The sequence below is a fragment of the Erythranthe guttata genome, chromosome 8 (genome assembly GCF_056151865.1).
Source record: "Erythranthe guttata isolate IM_541 chromosome 8, IM_541, whole genome shotgun sequence".
Lineage (NCBI taxonomy): Eukaryota > Viridiplantae > Streptophyta > Magnoliopsida > Lamiales > Phrymaceae > Erythranthe > Erythranthe guttata.
Genome location: NC_142540.1, coordinates 8,803,617 through 8,814,273, shown reverse-complemented (window position 1 = coordinate 8,814,273; position 10,657 = coordinate 8,803,617). Strand labels below are relative to the sequence as shown.

Genomic DNA, 10,657 nt, shown 5'->3' with positions numbered 1-10,657 from the left:
GGCCGTCGGATTGGACTTTGATCCACGGCCCACCGTCCCCTTTTGTCTTCTAAATCGAATGGCCAGATTTAAACTAGACGATCCGACGGCTCTTAGAAGGCGTCATTTGAAATGACAGCATTTGACCTGCCGCAAGATCAACACATCACTCACAATGACGCCTTTTAAGATCCGTTGATTTCGTTCATATCAAACGACTGGTTTTGAGCTGATTTTTTTTTTAAATTTTCCATAATTCTTTTTGTTGTTGTTAAATTGTAATACTTAGTTGACCTTTAATTTTAATTTAATTATATGTTGTAATTTAAATTTTTTCCCTCATTTATTTAGGTAATTTGTTTTATACCTAACTATAAAATAATACGGCCGGGTATGACTTTCAAAGCCAAATTCCAGCTCATGACTCTTTACTGTGGCGAGAATTATTCCCGCATCTACAACTCTTGGAGAATTATAGTAGATGGATCGTGGGAAAAGGGGATATCGGTTTTTGGAGAGATCGTTGGATTGACGAAGGTCTTGATGAAACTCAATCTCTCTCTTTCAGGGAGGCTAAGGAACAGCCGCAACAATTTACTCCTCAACTGCAGCCGGAGCAACAAATGATCTTTGATCTTATTGAGCTGGATGAGAGGGTTGAGGATAGATAAATCTTCACAAAATCGATTTCTGGGAATTTCAATGTGGCTGACTAGTGGGACTTGATCCTTTCCAAAGCTTCTCCGAATCCTTAGGCGAAAAAAAATTGGCATCCTAAAATTCCATATAACATAGGTGCATTTTTTCTGGAAACTGTCATATGGAGCGATCCCGGTGGACTTGGTTCTTCGAAGGAGGGGTTGCATGACTCCATCCAAATGTCGGTGTTGTGCTGCTCCCAAGCAAGAAAGTCTTTCTCGTTTATTCATTCAGTCGGATATTGCTCGTGGCGTTTGGAGTAATTACGCAAGGATTTGGCAGAAACCTTATGTTTATGGGTCTATGCAGCATCTAGTTGAAGTTTGGATGGTTGAAGCTAGTATTAACACTCAAGACGGTTTTATGGAGCTTGGTACTCTCATGTTCGGTTGTTGGGAGATCTGGAAAATTCGGTGCATGGCAATCTTCGAGAATACTCCGATGAATACGACCACTATTACTCGAAGTATATTCTCACATCTTCGAGCTTTGAATGATGCTTTCGTGGGAAAACACCCAATGAAAACGATGGGTTGTCTCATAATCCAACAATTAAATTTGGAGGTTAAGTCACCTCCATTGACTAGGGGCAGCTGGATAAAGTGGAACCCTCCAAATCCACTTCAAGTCAAGGTCAACGTGGATGGCTCAGGAAAAGGGGATGAATGTTCCGGTGGTGGGTTAATTCGGACTCACAATGGATCTTTTATTCGAGGCATTTCTATTTTTTACGGTCAAGGTACTCACATTCTTGCAGAAGCCCAGACAATTCTCGATAGGTTGCGAATTTGTCAAGAGATGGGTTTTACACAGGTTAAAGTAGAGTCAGATTCCAAATTAGTTATCGACATGATTTATCATAAAGCCACAGTTGCATGGGAGTTAATTTACGTCATCAGAGGCATTAGAAGACTTCTCAAGGACGATTGGCACGTGATGCATATTTATCGAGAGGGTAATCGGGTGGTAGATGGGCTAGCTAAGTTGGCTCATGAGCACGAAGAGAGGAAGCTATCTACAGTTGCAAACGAACTTCCTAGCTCGTTGTATTAGACCTTTATTACTTCACGATAGGATTGGAATTCCTCAGTTTCGTAGATTTTCAAGAAGCAAATGAGGGCGCAAATTAAAAGCAAGGCAGGCTGGTGAAATTGGCGAGCAAATGCATTTTCACTAGCAGCTTGGGTTGGGGTCATTCTAGCAATTCCAGCAAATATTGTGATAATGATGGTGAATAGGAAGAGCACTGTTCGACGGGTGATAATGGAAGTTGGCAAAGAAGATATTTTGGATAATTACATTAGTGGCAACAAATGGGGGCAATTCTGTTATTTTCGTTTTTTTAGCTTTATAGGCAGCTTTATAGTTTATTTCATTTTAGCCCCATTTTAGGGCCTTTTTGTATTAGAAAGGTTAGGGTTGCCCCAAACTTTTTATTACCATTGTAGGGGTACTTTTTTACCTTATGTAGGCCCCATAAGGTTTTTAACGAGGCCCCAAGTCTTTCGATTATAATGGAATAATAATGTTTTTTCGGCCAAAAAAACAAAAAACTATAAAATAATACAAAATTAATTAATTAACCTAACAAAATAATTAATATTTTCTAGCATAAGTTATAAATAAAGAAATATTTTTTTCAATTATGATATTTTTTTAAAAGTTTATATTTTATTAAATAAAAATAATAAAATGCTTAATTATTAGGAATTTATTTTTTCTCTCCAAATTCTTTAGTTTATTTAATTTATTTTAATTGAATAACTAAAATACTAAAAAGTTTTAATAATTAACCAACATAAAATACAATAATAATATCACCAATGACGGTGACCTCCGGTGCCACATTGGGTTCGATGTCACTACGAACATTTGGAAGATCAAGATTTTATGGATGTGGAGAGAAAAAAAATTAAAAAAATTAAAGTATTTGAAGAGAATTTTTTTTCCTAATAATTAGGCATTTTATTTCTTTTATTTAATAAAATATAAATTTTAAAAAAGTAATATAATTGACAAAATAGTTCTTTATTTAGAAATTATGCAAGAAAATATTAATTATTTTGTTAGGTTAATTAATTAATTTTGTATTAGTTTATAGTTAAATATAACGCAAATTACATAAATAAATGAAGGACAAAATTTAAATTACAACATATAACTAAATTAAAATTAAAGTTCAACAAAGTATTACAATTTAACAACAACAAAAAGAATTAAGCAAAATTAATAAAAATCAGCTGAATTCCAGCCGTTTGATATAAACGAAATCAACGGCTCTTAAAAGGCGTCATTGTGAGTGACGTGTGATCCTGTGTGGTAGGTCAATGGTTGTCATTTCAAATGTCGTCTTTTAAGAGCCGTCAAATCGTCCAGTTTAAATCTGGCCGTTCGATTTAGAAGACATAACTGGACAGTGGAACGTTGATCAAATTCCAATCCAACGGCTGTTATAAGGCGTTATTCAAAATAACGCTTTATTTTAGTTTTGAAATAATCTCAAAAACCCCCCATTTTTCAAAAAAGTTGGGTTATTAATTATTATAGAAAAAAAATGCCCCGGAGAAACTTGACACTTGGACACACACCACAAACCCAACACACACCACTTAGACACACGGCTCATTCACAAAACACAAGCACATGCGCACACAAAACTTATATACATATATATATATATATATAAATATATATATATATATATATATATATATATATATATATATATATATATATATATATATATATATATATATATATATATATATATATATATATATATATATATATATATATAAACATATATTAGTGATGCATAATGTAATTCATTTAAGCACCCCATACACACGACACATAAGACATATATACATAATTTATTAAATCATTTATATACAAACTCAGTTGGAGTTGTCTAGGGTCCGAGAGGGTTGTACTAATCGGACCCAAACGATTGAAAATCAACCAATAAAAATGTGACACGTATGATTTGTACGAATCCCATAAAAAAAGTACGATACCTACCTTATAAGTGAAATTACATAAAAACCCCTATAACTAAAACTTAAGTAACAATTAATAATTAGGGCCATGACAATGGATTTAAATGCACATTGATCCACATAAACAACAATCTTTCAAATAAACTCATCACCATGTCTTTACTCTAATATACACTCCATAATATATTTTTTATCAATTTCATCCATTATACTCTAACTTCCTTAATATTACACATTGACCCCGAATTTAAACAAATATATCACATTAACTCTCATTTTAATAATTTTTTGAAAAAAAAAATTTATTTAGAAAATAATTTTTTTTCTTAATTTTTTTTCCGGCCAGATTTCCGGCGTTGACCGGGCAGGCGGTGTCCGACATTGAATTTTTTTTTTTTTGAAAACTTTTTTTTTCTGAATTTTTTTTTCGGCCGGTCAACCGCAGTTGACCGCCGCTCTCCGGTGTTGACTTTTTTATTATTTCGTTTTTGAAAAAAATTCTTAGACAAAAATATTTTAATTAATATTACTATCTTGCCTACTAAATTACTGTCTCATACAATAGTATTACTGTTTCAGACAATAGTATTACTGTTTCAGACAATAATATTACTGTTTCGGACAATAATATTATGAATATTATTTTCTCGAACCGTAATATTACTAATATTACTGTCCCAAGTAGTGATATTATTGCTTGAGACAGTAATATTACGGTCGAAGAAAATAATATTACAGTCGAAGACAACAATAATGCAGGCCAAGACGATAAAATTGATTAATATAGTAATATTATTGTCTCAGACAGTTAAATTACTGTTGGAGACCGTAATTTTGAGCTAAGACAGTAATATTAATTAAAATATTTTTTTAAGAAAAAAAAATTCAAAAAAAAAAGTCAATTAACAGTTAAATTACTGTTGAAGACAGTAATGTAGCAGCCAAGACAGTAATATTAATTAAAATGTTTTTTTTAAGAAAAAAAAATCAATTAACAGTTAAAATACTGTCTCCGGCAGTTAAATAACTGTGGAGACAGTAATTTAGCAGTCAAGATAGTAATATTAATTAATATAATTTTTTAAGAAAAAAAAAGGTTAATTAACATTAAATTACTCTCTCCGACAGTTAAATAACTGTTGGAGACAGTAATTTAACAGTCAATATATTAATATTAAATATAATATTTTTTTTAGAAAAAACAAAATGTAAAAAACAAATAATCAAAGCCGGAGACCCTGCGATTGAGCTACCGGAAAAAAAATTCAGACAAAAAAAAAGTTTTGAAAAAAAAAAAGAGTCAACGCCGGAGACCGTGGGTCTCTGGCGGTCTCCGGTGGTGGCGAGTCAAAATTGGGGCCAAAATTGAAATTATGGTCAAAAATTGGTTAATTGGTGAAATTGGGCAAAATTAATTAGTCGAGGTATGATCGTAGAATTTTTTTTTTTATTTGGGGGGTAAAGAGCAAAAATGACCAAAGTTAGGGGCAAAGTACAGTTAACCCTACTTTTAATTCTCTGGTTTAATAATGTAAGGTTAATAATGTAATTTTACATGAAGTACGATGGAGTACGACCTTTGTATGATCTATTTTTACTGGGTTCGTACTTTAATTTATAAATTCATAGGTTCGTACTGGATCGTACTAGTTCGTACTTTAAATCAACGACTATAAATTTTTACTAAATATTTTCTATACACCAGATTAAATTGTTTGGGTCCGAGTAGTACAACCCCTCTCGGACCCTAGACAACCCCAACTCAGTTAATATGAATTACTTATTCTAATTATGTCATATACTTAATTATCATTCACATAATACATGGAGTTCATAAAATAGGTCTGTCACGTAATTCATTTACTCACATTATTGAAAATCACTTAATCAATTAATAAAACAATGACGTCTAGTTCTAAAATAATTACTAGAATGTACATATATCACATAAACACGTAGAGAGCATATACATTACCACTTGATTCATGAAATACAAGTACATTCGTACGTATTTATTATATATTCAAATCCTATATAAATGCTTGTGAAAATGCGCGGTGTTACATTGACGTAACCCATCGAGTAGAAACTGGTTTAACAGTTACATTACTTTTATATATATATATATATATATATATATATATATATCAATATTTATATCCTCGTTATTACATAAACTTTAATTATCTCACGATTCTAAAATCAATTCAAATCAATAGAGTAAATCATTAGGACTAATCTACTTTTTTGCATAGGATAACAAATATAGAATGCCAAAAAGATAAATTTCATTAATATGAATCAAACAGTTTTGCGAGAATACAGGAAAACCACAGTCACAAGTTGTCTTGTTGGCAGAGGCGGAACCAGGATTAAAACGTAGGGGGGGCAAACTAAAATTTAGGTTCACAAGACATTGCAAAAATATGTATGTATTGCGAAGTTTTAATTAAAATAACACACACACACACACACACACACACACACACACACACATATATATATATATATATATATATATATATATATATATATATATATATATATATATATATATATATATATATATATATATATATATATATATATATATATATATATATATATATATATATATATATATATATATATATATATATATATATATGATATGCCTAATTGGGCCAACCCAATGGGCCTACAATTTCTTTACCTACTGGGCTACGAGCCCAATATCGAAGACTAATATCACCGAGGCCCAAACACCTTCAAGTAAGGCTTGGGCCCAGCAAAACAAACCCAACCCAATAAATGACATATAAATAGAGGTTTTACTCATTTTATTGAGGTACGTCCTATTAACTGAGCAATACTACAATACGTATTCTCTGGACTATTTATATGATCAGCACGTCTGACTTGAGCGTCGGAGGGGTTTCCGCCGGATCAACCCCCGGCGTAGTTCATGTGTGCTCATTTTGCAGGGACCTCAGGATCATCAAGTTGTTAAGCTACTGATCTGCTTTGCTCTCCCAGCTCATTTTCTACACCACCCTAGGTGAGCTATATTTTAGCATCATCATTTTGGCGCCGTCTGTGGGAACGATGCAAACCAGATCACGTAGCCAACAAGATCCTCCTGAGGCGTCTGCTCGGAGAGAAAATGACACAGCTAACGACCTCCCACCTCGTGGAGGCTCTGGCTTGCCTCCTCCTCCACGTCCCATGGATCCGCCTCGCGAGGTTCAGGTGATCCCCCATCGGGATCCACCACTCGCCGATCCACCACTCCATGCTCCTCGAATGGTTCAAATAACCGATGAGGCCCTTCAACACTAGAAAGGGTTATCGACTCCCTTGGGCTTACATCGCCCCCAAAATATTTCGTTCGCCAAGGGTTATCGACCCCCTGGGGACTTACATCTGCCCCCAAAATATTTCGTTCGCCAAGGGTTATCGACTCCCTGGGGGTTCACAGTGCCCCCAAAACATTTCATTCGCCATGGGTCATCGACTCACTGGGGGTCTTCTTCCGCCCCCCTCGAACGGTTCAGATAACCGAAGAGGACCTTCAGCGTATGATCGCCAAACCTTCAACGAGATCAACTTCTACTTGCTCCTCTAACGGTTCAGATAACAGATAAGGACCTTTAGCGTATAATCGCGGAAGCTTCAACTTGTGCTACCACTGAAGCAGTGGCACCACACATCTTCATAGCAGGAGCCAACGCTCCTCCTCGTGAGGCCCCACTGGGTCCTCAACATGATCAATTTCTACTTACTTCTCGAACGGTTCAGATAACCGAAGAAGACCTTCAGCGTATGATCACGGAAGATTCAACTCGTGCTGCCACTGAATCAGTGGCACCATATATCGCCAAGGTTGGGCATCTCACCCCAGTGGTTCGTGATCGCCTCATCCTAAATGGGGGCCTATCCCATCCTAAAGTTGGGCATCTCATCTCAAGGGTGGTACATCCACTTACCTTTCAACCCCAAGGGGTTTCACATCCCATCAAGTGTTTCACGTCCCTACTTCAAAAAAAAAAAAAAAAAGGGGTCTGACGCGCACGCGCGAACCAATGGCACAACCGTGCGCATCTACCTCAGACCATAGGTCTCGAGCGCCTCATCCTACAGTGGGCAGTTATCCCCATCCTAAGGTTGGGCATCACCCTTACCTTTCAACCCCAAGTGGGTTCACATCACATCTCAAGAGACGAGTATAATCTCCCTACTCAAAAAATAGAACATCCCCAAGGGGTGCACATCTCATCTCAAGGAACGAGGATAATCTCCCAACTCAAAAAATAGAACATCCCTAAGGGGGTGAATATCAACCAAAAAAAAAAAGGGGGGGGTAAAATCGCGCACGCGAGACCCCAGAAGAAGATGAAAAAATAGAAAAAAAAAAGAAGATGAAAAAAGAGAAGAAGAAAAAAGAAGATGAAAAAAGAGAAGAAGAAAAAAAAAAGATGAAAAAATACAAGAACAAAGAAGAATAAAAAAAAAGAGTAAAAGAAGAAGAAAGAAAGAAGAAAGAAGAAGAAGAAGAAGAAGAAAGAAAGAAGAAAGAAAAAGAAGAAGAAAAAAGAGAATAAAAAATTAAAAGGAGTGAGACAATGCCGAGCCGCGCGCGCGAGCCGAGCCAAGCCGCGCGCGCGCGGCTCCATTAAAAAAAAAAAAAAAAAAAGGGTGAAGAAGTGCAGCCAAGCCGCGCCCGAGCCGAGCCGCGCGCCACCTCAAAAAAAAAAAAAAAAAAAAATTCAGTCAAGCCGCGCCCGAGCCGCGCGCGCGAGAGCCGAGCCGTGCGCGCGCGAGAGCCGAACCGCGCGCCACCTCAAAAAAAAAAAAAAAAAAAAAAAAATTCAGCTTAGCCGCGCCCGAGAGAACCGAGCCGTGCGCGCGCGAGAGCCGAGCCGCGAGCCACCTCACCTAAAAAAAAAAAAACTCGGGCACGATTCCCGAGGTGCGCGCGGGCAAGAATCCCAAAGGCGCACATCCGAAAGGGCACGTTTCCCGAGAAAAAAACGGGCACGTTTCCTGAGGCAAAAAAAAAACAAGCACGTTTCCCGAGGCAAAAAAAATTTGGGCACGCTTCCCGAGGCACGCTTCCCGAAAAAAAGAGAGGAAAAAACGGATAAAGCAACATGCTGCGTCACTCTCGAGGAAGTCCATATCAGCTCCTCATAAAATTCTTAACAGCTCCACACTCTCTCTCTCCGTGCAATACATGCGCGCATGCCCCCCCATGTGGGCTAGTGCGCGCACGGACCCCAAGTGCGCGCGAACTCAGGCACATCAGCGTCCTACAATGCGTGTCGCCCCTCCTACCTCGTAGCGCGCGCATACCTGAGGTCGCGTGCAACTCTCAAAATTCTACCTCAAATCACGTCAAGATTTTGACGCACTTTACTAAATCGCGCGAGAATTTTTGTGCGCTCCACCGAATCGCTTGATAGTTCCACCTCGCTTAACAAAATTGCGCGAGCTCTTCAACGCCCCTACCAAATCGCGCTCGCTATCAAACGGATAAATAAAAAGTATTATTTCTCCACGCCACGCCAACGATTAACAAAATATTACAGCACCGATCTACTCTCGACACGATCCGGTACCCTTTTCAACGTGGCTCCCACATCCTCTCGAGAGTGGGGGGCTTGCGAGACAACTCCCACGAGGAGCCAACTCGCTCAGTAATACAACTCGCTCGGCCATACAACCCGTTTCGAGATAACTCCCACGAGGAGACAATTCGCTCAGAGCGACCTCAGTCCGCGCGCTCCTCAGTCACACGCCATCCGATGCTCCTACAACTCCCTTGCGAGACAACTCCCACGAGGAGCCAACTCGCTCAGTAACACAACCCGCAGCGAGACAACTCCCACGAGGAGACAACTCGCTCGGCCATACAACCCGTTTCGAGATAACTCCCACGAGGAGACAACTCGCTCGGCCATACAACCCGTTTCGAGATAACTCCCACGATGAGACAATTCGCTCAGAGCGACCTCAGTTCGCGCGTTCCTCAGTCGCGCGCCATCCGATGCTCCTACAACTCCCTTGCGAGACAACTCCCACGAGGAGCCAACTCGCGCAGTAATACAACCCGCAGCGAGACAACTCCCACGAGGAGACAACTCGCTCGGTCCTACAACCCCTTACAAGGAAACTCCCACGAGGAGCCAACCCCCTCGGGTCTCAAAACCACAGCGAGATAACTCCCACGAGGAGACCATTCGCTCCGTCCTATAGCCCGTTGCGGGACAACTCCCACGAGGAGCTAACCCCTCTAGTCTCAAAACCACAGCGAGATAACTCCCACGAGGAGACCATTCGCTCCGTCCTATAGCCCGTTGCGGGACAACTCCCACGAGGAGCTAACCCCTCTAGTCTCAAAACTACAACGAGATAACTCACACGAGGAGTCCACTCGCTCAATCCTACAACCCGTTGCGAGGCAACTCCCACGAGGAACCAACTCTCTCAACACCACAGCGAGACAACTCCCACGAGGAGGCCATTCGCTCCGTCCTATAACCCGTTGCGAGGCAACTCCCACAAGGAGCCAACTCCCTCGGGTCTACGAAACCACAGCGAGACAACTCCCACGAGGAGCCAACTCGCTCGACACTACAAATTCGTTGCAAGACAACTCCCACGTGCAACCACCTCACTCGATAAATATTACTCACCGCGAGACAACTCCCATGAGGAGACAACTTGCCCGAAATTCACTATATAATCACAAGCTCAAGTTAGCACGATTACAACCCTAGAAGCATTTAGAGACATTATGAGAATCTATATAGCCTGGCCAGCTTGATTACTCCAATTTATCTACTTGTTTTCGATGGGTCATTCATTAAAACGTGGCCATGGTCCAAACATACTTAAGACCCAGGAGGTCTAACAAGGGGCACGACCCCCATAAAAAAAATCTTGAGAGTCTGATCCCCTCCTCAAGTACATCACGCACAAGGCTATATGTAAACACATAT

At 39.0% G+C, this 10,657-nt stretch overlaps 1 protein-coding gene across 1 annotated transcript; it reads left to right on the top strand.

Moving 5' to 3' along the window:
* Window positions 1-843: 843 nt before the first annotated feature.
* LOC105951132 (uncharacterized) lies at window positions 844-1,731 on the top strand. The gene has a single exon (XM_012974522.1). The coding sequence runs from the start codon at window positions 844-846 to the stop codon at window positions 1,729-1,731; it is 888 nt and encodes a 295-aa protein (XP_012829976.1).
* Window positions 1,732-10,657: the final 8,926 nt, after the last annotated feature.